Consider the following 21,607-nt stretch of genomic DNA (forward strand, 5'->3'; position numbering starts at 1 on the left):
GACGCCAAGAAGTTTTGCTGTCAGTGTCAGTTTTGTGTTCAGTCGAGAATGGATTACCAACTGGTGAGTTCGTTTCATGCTTATGATAACACATATTTTCTTGAAAGCGTAACTTTTATGTAATATTAAAACAAACTTTGTATGGTTTGTCACTGTAGGTGTCGGCATTATGCTTTTTTCTTATACAATTTGAATATACATATATTTTTCTCTTTTTGACATTATCAAAAATTATCTTTTGAATTGTTCGACATTGTGAATGTTGACGTATTTTCTAAAACTTCTACCATATCGAGACAAAATGCACAGTAATACTCATATGTAATTTTCAAACAAACTATGTTTGGTTCGTCACTATTGCTGTTTCATATAAGTTAAAATATATACATGTAATTTTCAGTTTTCGTCATTAATAAAAACGTCTTTTGAATTGTTCGACATTATAGATGTTGACGTATTTTTTCCAAAAACTTCTCGAGACAAAAATACAAAACTAGCTTTAAATACAAGTCGTATATTTCCCCCTTGTCCATGGATCGCATCACCGACCAGAGGTGACTCCCAGATCTTTTCCTCCCTCACTAATAAACACCCTTCCCGTGGTGATTGTGGAGATGCAGAGGTATTCTCGGTCTCTAGAAGCAACAATCATTACACCCTAACATTCCTTCCCCATCCCAACTGACTGTAAGGACTTGGCCGGCGCCGTTATTGATCAATAATATTAGATCTGCTAAAATTGCACTTCGAGAGTAAGCGGAAACTCCCATCCCTTATTCATTTGGATCGTAGTGCAATTCTTACCAGTTCCGATCAATCACGGAGTAGCAACCATTGACATGTACATTCAGTCTATGCTATGCTATGCTATGCTATAATTATATATATTTTTTAAATCATGAAAATGCCGATCGTAGATTCTCCAATGGGGATCCACTGTCAGCCCTTTATTCAGAACACTTCTCCTTCCTGGACACTCAATCTATGTTGCAGCGTGTTGAAAACCGACCCTTAAAATTATGGTGTCACCTTCGGCACATCCATTTCCGGATTCTGTTGAATTGAAACGGTGAACACATCCACTTTGGTAAACATTGGCTTTGCAAGACGCTGTTGAGCCCAATTTAACTCGATCACGCTCACCAATACCACTATCAGGAAGAGCTAACACCAATCTTTCTGATAGTGGTGCTAGTTTGCGTGGGCGGACAAAAAAGGGCTCAACAGTAACGTTTCTAAAAAAGGCTCAAGACCTCTTGGGCCATTTTCAAATGTTTGTCCAGAAATTCACAGTATTTTTATTTTAACAAAACACACCAATAGACCATTTTCGTCAAACCTTACTTCCCATTTTTATATTTTTCTTCGAAAAACGATTATTGTTTATGATTATTGACGATTTCAGATGTTTTTTTATATGCACTTCTGATTTTCTTCCAATTTTTTAAAAATGTGTGTATTCACCAAAGTTGAGGTGAATTCTGTCGTGCGGTTTAGTTGTTTCAATCCTGTGGGTATACAAAGCGGAAATTTTTCCACAACGATCAACAACCCTGCATTGAATTTTTGTAGACATAATGAAATGTCAAATCCCAGCACACAACAAAACTGCCCAGGTAACCGTAAGCCGTATATCAGGCCCAATCCCTCATATACGGCTTCTATAGTGCTATTTAACGGCTTATTAGCATTATATCAGCCATAAATCAACATTTTGGCCCAATATACGGCTTATTGGTTACCTGGGTGGACTCGCTCGCTCATGTCCGGGGTGCTTCACGATTCGGGCAAAACTAATAAAACTTCTCTTTTATTTAATTATTGACTTTTTAACAAGAAACTTTATCAGCAATTTTGCGTTGGGATGATAACGTTTGATCACGAATTAAAAAAAAAAACATAAATTTGTAGAAGACGAAACTTAACTGTTTACAAAACAACACTGTTCATTGATTACGTCCATGTTTTTGTTTACGAAAGTAATGGACGAATCTGAAATCGAAAACAAAATACGACGAGAGTGAACGGCGACACTGAAAACAAAAATAAATTGTTAAAATGGCGCGCCATGGCGTAAACCACCTAACAGCCGGTATTGAAAGTGATATCGGTGACAGGCTTATAAGATTGGGTTGTACTGACATTCTCGAGAACGTTTTCGGTGATAAGATATTTTTAGAATCAAATAGCAATGAGATTGTAGGAGATATGTGTGGTATTCATAGGGGGTTTGAAATAAGTTCATGAAATGTGAATTATGTTGAAAAGGTTCAACTTCGATAATATTTTCTTTAGTTAGGACTAAAAATTGTACATACTTGAGAATTTCATTGATTATTTTCTCTCGTTTGAGTTGGCGCTATAATTGATATAGAAGAGTCACAGGGATTCAAAATTATGAAGTTTGAGCCGTCGCATGCCTAGGTTTGATGCTAAAACTCAGTGGTCCCATATTGCGGGTTTTCCGGTGGTCATTTCGGTGCTCCAAAAGGACCAGAATAACCATCAATTCATTCTTTTGGCAAAATACATTCAAAAATAATAAATCGTTATAATTTGGACACAATTCATTTGTTTTTTTGGCATCAATCCGAGTAATTTCGGAAGTACCTTCCGGGTCTCCAGGAACCGGTTCCGCATGGACCATATTGGACCGAGTTTTTCAAGGGATGTGCACGGTAATTGGTTCCTTATTACAGAGAAATTTTATGACAAAATATCCATCAACCGAATAGTACCGATGTGAATTACATACACAAAACTGCAATGGAAACTTACTTTTCGGATGTTCCGGGTTTCCGGAACCAAGTACAAATAACTGAAATATTTTTATGATCTCTATTTACAGTCCACGTAAATACCTATTCAACAATATGAGGACACTTCAGATTACTTGTTTAGTTACGAAACTACAGGTTGTCAAAGTAAGGGTCTCTAAAGGGACTTTTTTTCAGATGTAGCAGGTTCCCGGTGGCCACAATGACGCAATTCCAGATCTCAGGATGGGTTTCCGAAAATCGACATGTGTACTCTTAATTTCAGCTCAACAGAATTAAATTCGGTCAACACACTGATTTTTTCGAGATGTTTGAATTTTCGGGTCGAAAACGACCCTAAATCACAATTTGTTACTTTTATTTAATGGAAACTCCCTAAGAGGACATTCAAAACTTTTGTTTCCGCAAAAATAAAAATACCTAATTGTCAGAAAACGTAAAATTGCTATTTTAATCAGAAGTTACAATGATTTGAATTTTGAAATGGGTCGAAAACGACCCAAGGTCCTTACTAAGGTTAAGTTATATCCCAAACTCCGTAAAGAAATAAAAAAAAAATAGTTCTAGACCCCCCGACCGATTATTTTCGTTTTGGTTGCAAAGGAAAGGGGAAAATCATGGCTTTCTTGTGTCAAAATTTCAGACATGCCGAATTTTTTGTTTTGAAATTGCTCTACGAACCACACCGTGTACACTTCGTAACGTTGTGATAGAACGCGTCGTCATATCCTCCGCAAGCGACATAGAACCGTTCCAGATGGAGGCCACTTTTGTCATCGTACAGACCCGATCTTATCAGGAAACACCTCACCAGATGGGTGAACTCCCCTTTGTACAACACATCCCATACTCGCTGTCGTGAGAATCTCAGCATCGTTCCACACTCCAAGAAAATCTGATTCTCGAGTAGTCGGCTCGGAGCAACGAACTTAGGCACCTGCCCAGACTGGTTCAAGAAGCACTGGACACTGGACAGAGATATTCGCCCGTAGACATAGTTTGTCCCTCGGTAAGGTTGACAGTTTGTCCAGCAAACATCGCTGCGTACGATTCTGACGGGGTTGGTGGTCTGATGGCTACCGCTTCTGCTCCATAAGCGGAAGGTCATGGGTTCAATCCCAGGCCCGTCCTTCTCCTCGTACTTTGTAGTTGTATATCTCTCACTTGATTCTGTCTTCCATTCTAAATCTATCACACTCAAACGTTCATATCAAACGCTAGAACCAGAGACGGACAAGAAACCGTTTCCCTAACGCTTCCATTCTTCCACGCGCATGCCTTTCCTTACGCCTGATTCATAGGCAGTCTGCTAACCACAAAAGCAAACCTCTCTGCCATGCTTTTCACCCAATCCATACACTCCGCATAAACTGGCGTAGATGCAGTCGTACTCCACGGTCTACAGTGGGCTAGTATAAGTGCAACATCATTTCCTCCCCCTTCCCTACATTGGTCTGCATTCTGACGTGACAGGCGCCATTATAGCCTAAAAATAGAAGATCACCAGCACTTTTACACTTGAGGGTGTCTGTTAGTCCCAAGCAGTCATTCGGTTGGTTCCTTGTGTAAGTGCAGCTGATCTGGCGATACTGGAGTAGCATCCACGGGCGGCCAATCAAGCTCAAGCTCAAGCTCAAACATCGCTGCGTACGATTCCATGTTACATCGATCGTTTGAATCCGGTTGGAAGAAGCGATCGTACGGAGACTGCATTCCGGTAGAATCTACCCAACCTCGCGTGAGCAGAGTTTGACACCGGACCGCGAAGTTACATGGAGGATCATACTGACGGCACTCGATATCTGTTCCGGCGGGACTTTTTTGTACGATTTTGTGTCGACTACAGATGACGATTGTTGCGAAAAACGCCAGGATCAGTGATGCCAAATTGAGGCAGCTCATTTCCGGATTCCTACAGTAAACGTTGATATGTACTTAAAAGAGTCTACGAAGCAGATGATATTTCATGAATGCGTTTGTTGCAAATTTTTCCTACAACTAAGGAGGAGGAGTGTCACGTATTGGCTTCCTTTATCGATTCGATGGTACAGCACGTTTGGAAGATATACATCATAGGTACCGTCATACGGGGTAACTTGCAACACATCCACATGATACCGTTTTGATTCATATTACGGACAGCTTCAAATTCCGGACACTCGACTTTGTATGGAAAATATTTCACATGAAATGTTTCAATTTTTGCCGTTAAAAAGTTCATACTTTCAGGCTCGTTTTAATAAGCTTTTTCCATAAATATCTATGCAAATGTATAAAGTCCAACTGCCTTAGACGTCTCTTAAGTGGTTTGACGATTTCAATTGATGATTTGACTTTGAATCAAAGTGTCCGGTATATGAGGCAAAAGTGAGGAAGCGTCCGTAATAAGAATCATAAAAAGACTACACGTTTCGATTTATTTAAAATAACTCAAGTTGCGGAAGCATATTCTTTACTCACCATTCGAAAGTTTAGGGTTTTCGACGCTCGATAACGCTGATAAATCATACATAGGGGAACTGGGGGTAAAATGAACACCCTAAGCAATTTTCATGTTTTCTTGCTCATGGAGCTGTCAGATTCTTTTTCAATAGCTCATAGATAAATACCTTAAAGATATGATGTTCCTCGCAGTTCAAAAGATTTTTGATGATTTTTGTCATAAAAACCTTAAATTCCACATCTTATGAGCAATCGGAGAGGCGTACTTTGCTTTTGTTTACTTTTCCAGCTTTTGACAGTTCTAGATCGCGCTAGAGTTGTCGAAATAGTTTCTTAGTCTAAGGATTAAGGATGGTGCTATGTTTTACATAGATTTATAGCATAATTACCGTAAAACACAAACCTGTTCATTTAACCCCCCCTGTTCATTTTACCCACAGTTCCCCTAATGATTTATTTTGTATGCCCCATGCTGAGTTATACTTCCCTGAGGCCTTAATTTCCGTAATATGAATCAAAACGGTACCAAATTTATATTCTTGCCATGTTAAGTAGATTTTTTTAGATATTTATTAGTTTGGTTATTGGCTTTAGATAGACAATGGCAAGTTTTTGTGCGAATATAAGCAATGTTTCTCGTTTTGTGCTTCAGCTGGAAGATAAATACGTATTTCTCATTTAAGCGTTTAAACAGAAGCCTTCAAATCCTTATATACATATGACGTTAAACGTTTTCACTCAATCACTAATCAACAAACCAAGTTGGTTTAGTACCATATTTTAAATCACTCAGAGTTTGTATCCTTTGACTGATGACAGATACGCGAACATTAAGTTTTCTACTAAAGTGGGCAGGCGAAGTATATAAAGTATATGAGTGTGAACACGATGCAATTATTTAAGTCGAGAAGAACTATATAATTTAATGGAATTAAATTATATACTTCTAAATTAAGTTTTCATTTACTTACAGTACAGGTATTCCTTCAACAGCTCGAAGATTTTTAATGAAATATCGGATAAAAATATAAAAAAACTACTGAATATCCATGTGTTGTCAAAGTCTCATAAATTCTCGCAAGCTACACCATTATCGTAAATCAAGTAAACAAAATGTCGATAAAATATACTGCATACCATATTTAGAGCTTTGAAGTTGAAAAGTGTTGCAGGTTACCCCGTTGGACGGTATGTATGTATGTGCTGGTTTTGAGGGAAAAAATGTTGCAAACATATTTTAAACACCCAAAAACGATTGCTTTACTTTAATCTTATTTTATTTATTATTGAACTCTATATGCATCCAATGAGAGAACAACCTTTTCGGAAAATTATTAATGTTATTGCCTTCATGCTTCGTATCGCGTCATTTATTCGAATAATGCGTTTTATACAACAACCCAATACCCTTTCTCACGCACCAAATGCTAAATTAATGTAATGGAAATATCCATTTGTTTGTTCCACTAAACTTATCGCATCGAAAAGTTTATTTCCTAGCGCCATCGACATTACCATTCGCCAGTGAGTGGTGGTGGTCGTTGAACTTCCCTACTCGCTGTGCCATTTTCTGCGTACTCATTGCTATCTGCTGACCCGCCGCCCCTCACTTCGTCGCTAGCCCCCATGTGCCTTCATCTAATAGAGCAATCGAGAACAAGTTGTCGAAAAGTGTTAGTAAATGTACCAAGAAATTCACCGATAGTAGAAATGCGATACCCTTCGACACTAAACAAGCTCACCAAAATAACGATAACGATTACGCAGAATAATGAAAGCACTTCGCAATCGATATCAATAAAAGGCCCACTTTTATCATTGCGCAGCATGATTTTCTCGAAGTGCATTTTTGATTTGACACTACCTGCCTTGTATAAACATGAGTCGTTTTAAACATATTTTCCTGGCAGCCTTCTATTCTATTCTATTCTAAGCGCTTGCACAGCCAATATTGAAGAGCATCCTGGAAATACTGGAATTTCTTCTAGTATTTTCTTGGCAGCATTAATATTTGCAGCATATCGATGATATGGTACAAATATTAAAATGGCCAGGCCCACTGTGCAGACTTGGTCTTGAAGATAACTCAAATGTTCGATGCTATCAGATTATCTACTTATGAATCATATGATAGACGTAAGTGTTTGAATTGTTTTAAGGAAGAAACGGGGACAACCGTACTAACCGTCTCATTTCAGGGAAAAAGTTTAAATCGTTGGGAGTGGCGTTGCTAAGAATGTTAATGCACACTCCATTGGGTGCTCTTCTTTCAGGGATGGAACACAGGTATTTCTCCCTTATGCCCTAGCCCGGAAGCCTAGGTTGAAGCGCCATTACTCGCTCTCCGAAACGAAAAGAAATTAAAGTTAATTCCCTTACCTCCTTTTTACTTTACAACCCTTATCGTATCAAAGCACATAGTTATTCACAAATCGTAATAGAATTCAGATTAGTACTCCGTCATAATATGTTATTACTAAATCAACTGATTGACTCTGAGTTAGCACGGAAGACTTCAGAAAAATATGCAACAATTGATATTATTGTTATTATTATATTTGTTATTTTTTCCATCATATTTGCTCAAGTAACTGAATTAAAATATAATGGAAAAAAATCAGAATTTATAGAACCCTTTGCATGCCATTACGAGACTTGAAGAAGCTGACTATTTAATCAGCGAGCAAACCTTCTAATAGAGTACAAATATGAAAGATCTCACCGAATCCAAAGCAATATAATGGCGGCGTTCGATCTAGCATCACAAACATCAGGTATTCGGGGGGCCAATCGACTTGTAGTTTTTTTTTTTCAATAGTTACTTCCAGGTTTACATTAGTTTTTCACTTTTGAATCTTGATGATTTCACATGGCAATGAGCGACGTTTGAGCGTTCAAATAACAAAAGAGTCGACGATTCGAAGCACAAGCATAAAATTCTGTTTAGCATACCGTTTTGATTCATATTACGGACAGCTTTTAATTCCGGACACTCTACTTTGTATGAGAAACATTTCACTCGAAAAGTTTCAATTTTTCCCGTTCAAATGTTCACAATTTCGAGACTCGTTTTAATAAGCTATTTTGATAAATATCTATGCAAATTTATAATGTACAACTGCCTTAGACGTCTCTTTAGTGGTTTAACAATTTCATTTGATGTTTTGATTTTTCTACCGTTTTGATTCATATTACGGACACTTAAGGCCTCAGTGAAGTGTTACTCATCGAAAAACATGTAAAATAAATCAGTTAGTATGATTCCTCCGCATCATGGAGCCTTGAAAACCTTTAGCTTTCGAATGATGGATGAAGATTTCGATTCCGTAACATAAATAATTTTAAATAAATGAAAATGTGTGAACTTTCGATGATTCTTATTCCGGACGCTTACTTAGTTTTGCCTCGATTTCCGGACACTTTGATTCCAATTCCGGACAGCTCATGGAAATTATAAATAGAGAAGTCAAATGATCGATTGCAATCGCCAAACCACTAACCAGACGTCTAAGGCAGTTGGGCATTGTAAATTTTCATAGATATTTATGAAAAATGCTTATTAAAACAAGCTTTGAAAGTGCGAATTTTTGAACGGCAAAAATTGAAACATTTCGTGTGAAATGTTTCCTATACAAAGAAGAGCGTCCGTAATTAAAAGCTGTCCGTAATATGAATCAAAACGGTATTAATCATTTTCATGAGATGTCCGGAATTCGAATCAAAGTGTCCGGAATATGAGGCAAAAGTGAGGACGCGTCCGGAATAAGAATCATCAAAAGGCTATACATTTCGATTTTTTTTAAATTATTCATGTTGCGGAAGCGTATTCTTTACCCACGATTCAAAAGTTAAGGGGTTTCGGCGCTCGATAACGCTGAGGAATCATACAGAATGATTTATTTTGAATGCTCTATGCTGTGTTATACTTCCCTGAGGCCTTAAGTGACCGTAATATGAATCAAAACGGTATGTTGCATGTTGCATATGCATGTTTTTCTTTGATGTAGATTACCAACATGCATTTCACAACAAAACATACAGTTTCAGCTTTGTAATTCATAATATTGAATAAGATTTCAATAATCCCATGCACAGCGTAAAAAATGAATCTGCAAAATCACAACGGTCCTGAGTCGTAGTTCACTCTGCACTTTTAATAAACTCGCGACATAAAACGGCTAGATTAGTAAAGTTATACACCTGTACCAGCCATTCCGCGTTTCCACCAGCCATAATGAAAATTTACACGAAAGCCTGATTTTATGCTAAACAGGAATCGCTAAAGAAATTTCTCGCCGATTTCTTGCAGAAATTTTCTACTGCGACTCCCGTTTGAACTGACATCTCTTTTCAACTGCGTACACCCGATTCTGTTTTTGCACGGATTTTTTTTTACACGGCCGTGCAAAAAAAGTTTCCATACATTTTTTTTATCAAAACCTTATTTTTGCATGAAACGTCGAGAATTGGTGTTACTTTTTTTGCACGGTTTTTGAAATTTTGAACTGAAAACTTTTTTTGCACGGTACGCATCCCCCGTGCAAAAACAGAATCGGGTGTACTGCGATCAGAAAAAAGCGCATTCTTGATCGATTCCTTGCAGAAATTTTCAGCAGCGAATCAGTCTGAAGTGAAAAAATTGCGACCGAAAACTTCAAACACGTCAGCTTACGCGCATGGCTTGCTGCGATCCTCTAAACATATTATCCTGGCAGCCTTTTGCATAAAACGGATCGGTCATACAATACAAACACAGCTATCGCCTTATCAGATTTCTTTCCTCCATTAGTAAACATTTTGAAAAAGTCATTATTAACAGATTGATGGTCCATATCAACGAAAATTTATTTTTCGCCAATTTGACAGATGGGTTTCCCGACATGACCATTCGACCGAATTTGATTCGTTCGAAAAAATCTGAAGGTCCTGCTTTTCTAGATACATTATAGAAGCATTCGACAGTGTTTGGTTTGGTATGTTTGGTTCGATCGTATATATATAATTTATATAATTGTATAATTATAATTAAAGAAAATAAAATCCAAGATACATCGTTACAATAATTCAAAATTATCTGTCAAATTGTACACTAGGTTAATTATCAGAACTCCATGACTGAAAGACGTCCTGTAACAGCTGGTGTGCCTCTAGGCGGCCTTTTGGGATCAGTATTGAACAATGAGTTACCTCAGTAATATCAAACATCTTAGTTTGCGGATGACACAGGCCTCTTTGCCAAATGATAAAGCATGCGTATCATCTGTAGTAGATGGCAAAGTTTGGATATTTTTTCTTCATGCTTGCAAAAATGGGAGATTTCTCCTAATGATTCCAAAACTCAACTAATAATATTCCCACATAAACCAAAAGCTCTTTATTTGAAACCATCAAGTAGACATGTTGTTACGATGAGAGGTGTTCCAATAAATTGGTCAAATGAAGTTAAGCATCTATAGCTCATGCTAGATAAAAATTAAACTTTCAATTAAACATTCAAGCCAAATGTAACAAATATATGAAATTTATTTATCCACTTATTAACTGAGAATCAAAACATTGACTTTAAGAGAAGAAGGCCGTCATAAAAATTTGTACATCTGTTTTGTGTGTGTCTATAGTTACGGATGTTCGATACAATCATCTAGGATGGCAGATCCAGCAGAAGACAATGGACCTATGCACGGGTTCATTATTTGACGTTTTAGCGCTGCCGTGTTATTTATGTGGCCATGGAAACCAGTGAATTCGGCACCGCTCAAACGTCAAATTAGTGGACTCGTGCATTGGACCATACTGCCGTGAATCGCAAGTCAGTCCCATCTGTAAAAAGTAGGCATTGAGAAAATTGCCTGTGATGTTTCTAAATCTGTTTTCCATACGAATAGGCCTCTGCTCTGTTTTGATTTTGTATGAGATTTTGACTTTTACTGGCCTTGATGTTTACAAATTTCATGAAAGAGTGAAAGAGAGAGGTACATACTATAAAACTTCCAAAAGATTTGAACATGTACAAATTTTAATGAAACTTTTAAAATTTGATTTTTACTACGATATTTTTCGGAGAAAACTATAAAGATGATCGAAACACGGTTCAATTTTGTGTTAATCGGTGCCGAAATCTGTAGTGGGACTGACATGTGATTAATTTTCATTATGGGACAAATTAACTTCCTGTTTTCTCCTAATTTTTCCGAACAAATCATATTATCTCAATTGTGCAACTGAATGAGCATTGGAAGATATGTTGAAAACTGAGCTCAACTCGATTTTGACGAAAATGCAGATGGGTCTGTTTTGCGATTCACGGCAGAATTCATTGGTTTAATCATATCTTGCCTCTACTGTGACCTCTTGATGTGCGATGAACGAGTGACCCTGTCGGAACATCTCCGACCTGTATTGATCGAAATTTACTTCAGCAGTACCATCAACTTCCAGAACTACCAGCTTCGCCACTGACCAAACCAACACTCCTACACTGGCTGTCGTAACTTCCGCATTCCGCACTAGGCCGTCACTGCCCGGGAACACACGTAGTACCCGACCTCTCAGCCAGCCATTCCGGAGCCGATCCTCCACATGGCGCATCCTCTCTTTCATCGTAGACCATCGGTGGTGGGTGGCTCTCACCCGCTGCACTCTTCGAAATTTCCACGTTTACATGCATTACATGCAATTGTAAACCAATTTTTCAAGTAATCTGCTTTTCTTCGACACAAAACACCGGAATACTACAATAAAGACAAAAATTTGATTCGCGACAAAATGCTGGAGAAAATTTTCACTTCACTGTGTAAACATTCCCTAACAACCCCATAGAAACGGTTGAGTACACAAACCCGCCAGCTAGCCAAATCGCCAGCTGTCACTTCTGCCTTCCCCGCAGCTAACCACGCCGCGCACCCACTGACTGCTAAGATCGGTAAACCTGTCATTATAATAATCTTGGTCCTCTCTTCAATCGGCTCTCTAGCCGGCAGAATGACTCCGCTGGTGCTCATGAGCTGCAGCATCAAGAAGCAGTTCGGCGTTAGCGCTTCTTGCTCCTCAGAATCGAGGCAGATACACAAGTGAATTGCCTAGAGCTGGCTATAGATTCTGCTTCAATCAGGAGCGTGCGAAGGGTCTTATCGTCCTGCGTTCCTCCAGTTGACAGTGATGCCAGCGTGCTTTTGACCGACCGGACCATGCGCCCCCAAGATCCCTTCATATGCGGCGTGGAAGTATGGTTGTACGACCAGTGCAAACTGTTCCGAATACTCTTCGGCGTTCCGGTTTTTTTTACGAATTGGGCAGCGGACGATGAGCAGGTGGAACAGATCGTCGCTACGTCAATGATGAACACCTCGAATGGCTTGGATGGTTCGTCCCGCCGGCTTTAGGACATTTGGTCGAATGACATTTGGTCGAATGACGTTTGGTCGAATGACATTTGGTCGAAAGGACATTTGGTAAAATTGCTTTAAAACTTTTATTTTGGTCGAATGACATTTTGTTTAAGATGTAGGTTTTTTTTCCTTGCCTGAAATATTTATCTCTAGTGAATTTATTATTCTTTGAAAATTTCATCATTCTTTGAAAAACTACTAAACAAGATATTTTATTGCTCAACGATACGAACATAATGTTTTTATTATGTATTATCCTTTTGAAATGTCATCATTCTTCGTAATGAACTGCTGATCTTCATCTGATGGAAGCATTCGGAGAAAGTACTCGCTATCTCTGTTTGAATACCATGTCTTGCAGCTTACGGACGTAGGCAAGATTTTTTAATGCGGAAATCAGGAATAAAACGGAAGGAAAAACATGCTTTAATGAAACCCTTTATGGCGAAGTGATTGTTAGGTGTTGATAACTCCTATTGTGACTTATTGTGACACATTTTGACTTCCAGCTTAATAATATTTGATATAGCTTTGCTGACAGTGTTTGTGACCTCGGGTGAAAAACAGAGTTTGCAGTAAAAGCTTTGAATTATTAAAAATTAAAATTGTGCTAATTTTATGTTTCGGGAAAAGGAAGACGAGTTGACTAAGGCGACAAAAGTGTATTGCGCATATGGATTATTGGTAAAATGACTGATACTTTTTAAATTTCGAAATCAACAATCACTTTTGTTCTAGCGACAAAATGCTACTCTCGACGATAGTCAGACTAAACGCAAATCTTCGTTTTCATACTGTTTAGATTCGACCACTATTTTATCCACGAAATGTCGGTTCGGCTAAATATCATAAGCTTTCTGCTGCAACTAAACATTTTCGACCAAATGTCTATTCGACGAAATGTCCGTTCGACCAAATGTACTTTCGACCAAATGTCATTCGACTAAATGTCATTCGACCAAATGTCATAGATTCCGTCCCGCCACAGGAACAACTGAACTGATCAGTCTTACGGCCGAATCAGGATCTGGTGGAACATCTCGCAGGTATCGGCACTGATAACCACTTTGAACAGACGAAATGAAGACAAAATAGCTTGAAGCGGTGTGAGAAAATCTGATTCAGCGAGAAGGGCAGAGCTGAACGACTGGCCTTGAACCTTAGCAGCTGCGTCCCATTTAGTCGCATCTTGTTCGGCTTCCTTGGGTTCGTTCCACAGCAATCCTTTTTGAATCCTGCCTGACTCCGTACTGTAGTGGTTTCGAGAATTTTTTTTGCGCGACGATCCTTGTCGAACTGGTGACGTAGATATTACCGTTGCTGATAGGAAATTCGTTTGCAACGTTGCGCGCTGGCCTTGGCACATTCGGTGGCCTTGATGATGTTTTCGACGATATTCGATATCGCTCTCTGTCGATTCAGTTGGCTGAAATTGCCGAGCACTATCCTGGGTTTGCTGAACAGAATCCTGAATGACTGCTCTTTCTTATTTTTTGTATGGCGCTGCTGATAAACGCTGGGCTAAAACACATGTGAACTTCATATTTGTTCGAGAAACGATATTTTATAAACAATGAATATGAATTTAGTGTTATACCATTTAATTCTACTAGAGTTTGTATCGTTTGACAGATACGAGCATTTCGACCTTAACTGTAAGGCCGTCTTCAGTGTCATGTACTAGACTCGGTATTCATGTTACACTGCATGACCAGCTGCTAACAAGGGTGACACTTACAACAAAGCACCATTTTTGATTAAATGTATCTGTCGAATTCAGTCATTTCGTGAATTGAAATTCGAATGGTGCTATTTTTATTTCATACTCATTTTTTCATGTATCTGCAACGGAATTGTATATAGTCCTCAAAATAAAACTTAATCACGCTCCAATCTAGCTTACATTTAAACTGCTGAGAAACAGAGTGGGACTATTTTGATTTCGCTGAGAGTATTAGGTTTTCATATTCGGATTCATAGACCATGTATTTTAGTTAGCAAAATAAATTGGAAATTAACAAGCAACATTAAGCCAAATCAAAATTGTGCTTCTGGTTCTAAAACAGTTAAATAAAAATAAATCATTTTTTGTTTGAAATTAGACTTTTAGATAATATTATAAAATGTCTTGCCATAGACGTTGGGGATAGTACTTTTTTGATATTTTTTTGCAGTGTTTACATTTACAAATTGGCATAGTTCATTGAAGACTGAAGCACCAAACACCATTTATTTGCACCATGTTCTCGTAACGATAAGTTAGTCGCAATTTGTTCTAATTATTACGTCACTTACCCTCGGGGTGGTTCAATTCTGCTACAGTTCAGTTTTTGTTTCACTAGCAATGTCTTCCGATTGTATCACTAGTGCGTTGCGTTCTTCAAAGAACATACATGATGAACTAAAATTCCAGTTCATAGTAGTTCAAGCGTACGTGCCATTTTCAACTATTGAATGCCTTGATAAAATTATAGAAAATGTATACTGCCTGGCAGTACTAAACGAACAACTAATGACATCGTAACAGTAGTTGCATAACTTGCTCTCACCTGAAAAAGACACCATCGATCAGAATGGTCCAGTTTGTCATTCTACTAATAACTCACCTTGCACAGTTGGTGACAGCGGCTGATCGACATAAAATCGTGTACAAGAGCTTGCAAGAAGCAAACAAAGAATGCAGCCTGTATAACGTCCCGGGAGGCTGTCTTCCCCGATGTGTAACTCAAATCACACGTGACTGGAACGATACGGTCGGAATGTCTCCAGTGTACGGTCGCTTCTTCCAGCCGGATCCGAATGACCCCTGTAGCAACAACCGTACCGAGCGATGTATCGAATCTAAAAGTTCTTTGATTCCCCCGAAGAAAACGTGCCTTCGGGCGTCTGAATCTGTGCAGTGCTTCATGGATCACTACGGTGAGATTAACATGACTGCTCCACAGTTCGTCCGGTTTACCAAGTTGCAAGATGTGCAGCTGATTTTCGAATGTGCCGCCATGTTGGGGTATTCGTCAAAGGAACAGCTAGATGCGTTACTCAGAGACTCGGAGTTCAAGCGGCAGGAAACGCGATGTGTATTTCGTTGCGTCATGATCAGATCCGGGTTGTACAGCGATTCTGAAGGGCTCAATATGCCTCGGTACTACGTTTTGTGCGGCGGATACGAGGATGGCTTCTATCAACAGGCGGCTGAGTGTTCGGCCAGATTGCGGAAAGAAGTTCCCTGTGACGATAAGTGCACGCTAGCGCAGCGGATGGCCAACGAGTGTATCGGAGTGGACTACGAAACGTCGATTATGCAAAGCAAGGGCAATACGGTGAACACAATCTACGCCATTCAGGGAAGCGAAGTGTACAGTAAGTATCATGATCGAACATTCTGAAGCGATTGACAATTTCAAATTTGTTTCTTTTGCTTTTTTAGACATCGATGGTCAGAATGCTAATTCAAACGTGGCATTAACATCGGTACAGCGTGATAAAACCATCAATATCGAAAATACCAACTCAGATTTGAACAAGTTTGGCGATACCATTAATGTTGATAATCAACCGTAGAGCTTTCGGTTTACGAATTGCAATAAAAGTATAGTTACTTCCACTGACCTAAAGTAGTCATTTTCTTCTACCAATAGAGTGCGCTTTGTTCTGATTGAAACGATAAACAGCCTAAAAATTAAAAATAATCAAAGTTTTCCCAACTGATTTTTTTTACATTTTTTCTCGCCCGATTACATTTCTTTGTCGGAAAAAAGTTTACATAAAACTTTTATCTATCAAAATTTTAACACGGAGTGGTATTTTTCAGAATGTAATCTGCTGCAAAAGAGTTATTCCCAAGCAGCAATTCAAGTTTATTAATGGTTTGAAAACCCGATTTTTGAATTTTATTCGGATACAAAACTCTGACAAAACGAGAAATATTGCTTCGATTCCCATTAAATGTAATTCACATTTTTCTCGGTGCTGTTCCAGAATCTCTAGACATCAAAGTCAATATTAACAAATGAAAACGATGTAATATTAAAAATGGAGACTGTTGGAATGAATGATCTACGAACTACGATTACACTGCGGAATACGTTTTTGTCTCAAGCACCAAAATACCGTTATTTACTAAATTAAGGGTTGCTGAATCGCTGTTTTCAAAAACATCATGGACACGTCTAGTTTTTTTTTTTAGATATTGACTGTCGAAAAGGCAAAATTTGGATATTTGAGCAAACTTGCGTGCAAGTTTGTCGGCTTGTATGGCAATTTATTCACTTAATTTGTCACAGAATTTATACTTCATGTGTGTAACTAGTAGTTATTATCAACGAAATTCTTATTTCTTTCTATGCTCAAAAGTTATTTTTTGCTGGTTTAATCTAAATTTAATCGTGCAATTTCAAACAAATTTATTTATTTTATTTATTTATTTATTTCGTCAATCAATAGTAGACTACACATTTGCTTAATTCTATGTTGTATTATATCTTAACGAATTAAAATATTGTCTTAGCTTTGTTCGCGACATGGTCAGATCAATTTCTGTGATATGCTGATTATAAAGAGACATCATTCGATTCATTGGGCCGAATTTTGCATAGTTAGTTCGATGATTATTTGATGCAAACAAATTCCGATTTCTTAACTGTCTAGCGGGCGTGTAGAAATTCAAACATGATAAAAGATTGGTGGAATCAATACGCTGCGATACAATATCATTGATAAATGAAATCATGGCTATTTCACGACGCTCATTTAAGGTTTGAATATCGATAAGCATACATCGAGCCTCGTATGATGGCAGTGGAAACGTTGTCCAGCCTAATTTGCGTAAGGCATATAAAAGAAATTGCTTCTGTACTGATTCGATTCTATCACCATGTATTTTTATATGCGGAGACCACACAATACTACAATATTCTAGAACTGATCTTACATAAGCAATGTACAAGGTTTTAATCGTATATGGATCCCAAAAATTGTAGCTAAAACGCTTAATAAAACTCAACATATTGGTTGCTTTATGGATAATCGTATTATAATGATCAGTAAAGGTAAGTTTAGAATCTAATATGACACCTAAATCTCTAATCTTATCGCACTTTTGAACAATTTGATTTCCTAAAGAGACAGTAATCTGTGGTGTGTTCCGTTTTCTGCTATATGTGATTAAATTACATTTTTTGACGTTTAATTGAAGTAAGCTTTTGCTACACCATTTATCAAATATACTTATTTCATTCAGATAAATGTCGCTATCTTTGTTGCTATTGATTTCCATATAAAGTTTCATATCGTCGGCATAAATCAGAATTTTAAGATGTTTAAGCACATATGAAATATCGTTAACAAATAATATAAATAACAATGGACCTAAATGCGAACCTTGGGGAACTCCTGATGTAACGTGAACAGGTTTAGACATTTTTCCCTCAAATCTAACTATTTGTTGGCGATCTGTTAAATAAGATTCAATCCAGTTGAGGAGTCTCATCGCAATTCCCATTTTATTGAGCTTGAAAATCAACATAGGAATGTCTAGTCTGTCAAATGCCTTACTAAAATCGGTGTAAAGTGCTTCGACGTGCTTACCTCTATCCATTGCATTCAAAGTGTAATTTACAAATTCCAAAAGGTTTGTTGTAGTAGAACGACCTTTATAGAAACCGTGTTGTGTATTCGTTGTTCTATGTTTTATTTGGCTGAACACATTTTTATTTATAATTGATTCAAATAGTTTTGGAATGGATGAAATAATAGCAATTCCACGATAATTTCGAACATCAGATTTTCTACCAGACTTGTAAATGGGTATGAGATACGATCTTTTCCATTCTTTTGGAAATCTGCTCATTTCAAGTGACTTGTTGAATAGCCAAAATAATGGTGCTGTAAATTCATTAGCTAAGTTTTTCAGTAAAATAGGTGGGATTCCATCTGGCCCTGATCCTTTGGTGGAATCTAAATTCTTCAGTCCTGTTAAAATATCCTGTAAAAGTATTTGACTTACACCGATATCGCTTGTAAAATCAGGAAAACTAGAAAAATATTCAAAGTCACGATCTTTATCCGAAAAGTTAGTAAAAGTCTCTTGGAAAAAAGTAGCAAAAAGATTGCACATACCATCTGGATTATCAGCTGCTCTATTATCCAATGTCATTTTAGATGGAAAATTGTTAGACTTCATCTTCGATTTAGCATAATTGAAGAAATTCCTAGGGCAAGATTTTAAATCATTTTCTATTTTTGTGTTGTACTCTTCAAGCGCAGCGGATATTGCTTGATTAAGTTGGTTGACAATATACAAATAATTTTCTAAACTTTCTCGAGATTTTTGTTGCCTGTAAATTTTATGAGCCTTTTGCTTACGATTTTTTAAATTAGTTATTTGCTTATTAATCCAAACAGGGTTTTTCGACCCATTTCTACGACGTCTTCGCAATAAAGGAACTTCCATTTGAATAATTTCCGACAAAATTGAATAAAAATCCGTCACTGCGATTTCTAAATCTCCCTGGTTTTTCAAAACGGATTGCCAATCTATTCTATTTAATTTTTGTTTAATTCCGTCATAATTAGCGTTTTTATAATCAAAGAAATTCTCAAAGTCACAGTTGTCAGAATTGTGATTATTGAACAAAAATTGAGTACTCAATAGCTGTGTGAAATGCTTCATTTTTCCATAGTGGAGAAACAGATTCATTCACACAGAAATCATCCATAATGTTTGAGAATAAAAAGTCCAAATAACAGTTTTGCCGGTTTTTCACATGATTTATTTGATTTAAACCTAAAAATGCAGCTTTTTCAAAAATAAATTGTAATGATTCATTTTCACCGACAACCGGAAGCAGAATGCTTTCGTTTTCGGAATCACGAATAAAATCAGCATTACGCTGATTAAAGTCGCCATAGATATGCACTTTGAATTCTGGAGATAACTGGGATACAATTTCATCAGCAGTTTGAAAGAAAATTTCATATGATGATTTGCAAGCTTGGTCTGGCGGAAAATACACAGAAGCAAATATATGTGTTTCTCCGGCGATGTGTGCTTTCACCCACACATGTTCAAATTCTTTATGTTTTGATGAAATAATTAATTCTGAATTGAATTTAGTAGATATTGCGATGAGAACTCCACCACCAGACATTCTTTGGGTAAGGACCCAATACCTGGAAATTCAAGTCACATATTGTATGTTTGATGGATTGGATCACAAAACAGTTTGATAGATTATACTTAAAATTTCATGTAAAAATCAATGAAAACAGTGTTTTATACAACTTTGGCAATCTGTAGCTAAACATTGTGACGTGTTTGGGCATTGCTGAGAACGGCATCAGATACAGCAACACAAAATCTACTAGAAACACATAATTTCATCCTTGAGACACGCAAAAATGTCATCAGGCAATTTCATCAGGCATCTGCACTGAGGAAATAATTATAAGGACACTATGTTTTCCATTGATTTCTCAATGTAAACAAATGATACTCAGATCAAGTTCATATGGGTGTGCCTGGGCTACGGTTAACTAACTGAACAATGTGACGGGTTGATTGGAATGAAGGTTTTTTTTATATTCATCATGATTTTTCTAGTTTTTGGGATGGAAATAATAATAGGGACAGTAACAATTTTGTTGACAAATGATTTCCAGAGTAAAATTCATTGAAATCATCTGAGTGATTGATGCATTTCTGCACCTTATTTTGGCAATCTCTTAATGAAGACGCCGATGCGTTAGTGAAATATCTAATTTCAGTTTGTTCTGATAAAGTTTAGACCACTCGAGATCAATAGCCTTCCTCAGCTGGCCGACATATTAGAAAACATTGTTAGAATGCTAGAAAATAGCCCCTAAAATATTTTCTTTGGGGTTCAGATCCAAGGTGCTGGCAGGCCACTCCAATACTAAAATATTTCGCTCCTCAAGGTATTGTTTGGCATTGTCTTGCTGGAAGATCTTTTTTTTTAATAAATTCCTCAATAAACGACTTGAGAACCTTTTTAGCCATTGGAAATACAATTCCAAATTTTTTTACGTGTAAATGAAACAAATCGGAGTTCTTATTGTACCAAACTTAATTCAACATAGATCATAACAGAAGCTTTCCAAAGTTTGGTATGGAAGAAACCATGGGGAAGTGAACTGTCGCCTGACGCAGTTTCTGTCAGGACATGGTTGCTATAGACAGTACCTGCATAAGTTCAGGCACTCAGAATCTCCCGCGTGCCCCAATCGTGCTGGTGTGGAGGAAACAACGGAGCATGTCGTGTTCGATTGCCCCCGTTTCATTGTTGTGAGAGGTCACATGCTCGCTACATGCGGAGGGGACCTGTCGCCCGATAATATAATAGAGAGGATGTGTGCGGATGCCGAGTGCTGGAATGCAGTAGCTGCGGCTGTCACTCACATTTTGTAAGACGCCAACTGTTAGCGTTTAAGAACGAAATAAACAGTCGTTACCCTATTGCAGCGCCTTTGGCGACAAATTCATCGTTCTTTTTCCTCCAGCGGATTTGTTTTGAAGTTCTTGTCATTCTGTTGGCAAGGTCGTTGGCAGAGTTATGTTGAATTTCATAAAATTAATTGCCAGTAGATTCCATGCTTAACCCAGTGTAGATTCCTGACGAAATTTTTCCAATGATCTTTGGCATAAGGTTGATATTGGGTTCGAACTCCTTAAAATAATCTTGACTCCATTTTTAGTAAACTGGAAAAGCGGAAACAATTTTTGAAGAAAAAAAAAATCAAACAAATTATAAATTTCAGAAAAAAAATAATTGCTTGCACCCATGTGACTTACTCGCAATTTTACATATTTATGGCTTTCTAAAAACTAATTCAACAGTTCTGAGCAGGCCTACGATTGTTATTTTTATTTCCAACAAATAGTGGCATGCGATTGAGTTACCAATGGCTCGAACCATACCCCACATATTTATCATCAACATTCCCGCGTGACCTTTTTTCAATATGTTTATCAGAGAGAAAAAA

General features: G+C 37.6%; 1 protein-coding gene across 1 annotated transcript; it reads left to right on the plus strand.

The window, feature by feature from the left end:
• Positions 1–15,180: 15,180 nt before the first annotated feature.
• On the plus strand, positions 15,181–16,168 carry LOC5566897 (general odorant-binding protein 45-like). The gene is made up of 2 exons (XM_001651261.2): positions 15,181–15,967; positions 16,035–16,168. The coding sequence occupies exons 1-2, from the start codon at positions 15,181–15,183 to the stop codon at positions 16,166–16,168; spliced, it is 921 nt and encodes a 306-aa protein (XP_001651311.2).
• Positions 16,169–21,607: the final 5,439 nt, after the last annotated feature.

The sequence above is a fragment of the Aedes aegypti genome, chromosome 3, assembly GCF_002204515.2.
Source record: "Aedes aegypti strain LVP_AGWG chromosome 3, AaegL5.0 Primary Assembly, whole genome shotgun sequence".
NCBI lineage: Eukaryota > Metazoa > Arthropoda > Insecta > Diptera > Culicidae > Aedes > Aedes aegypti.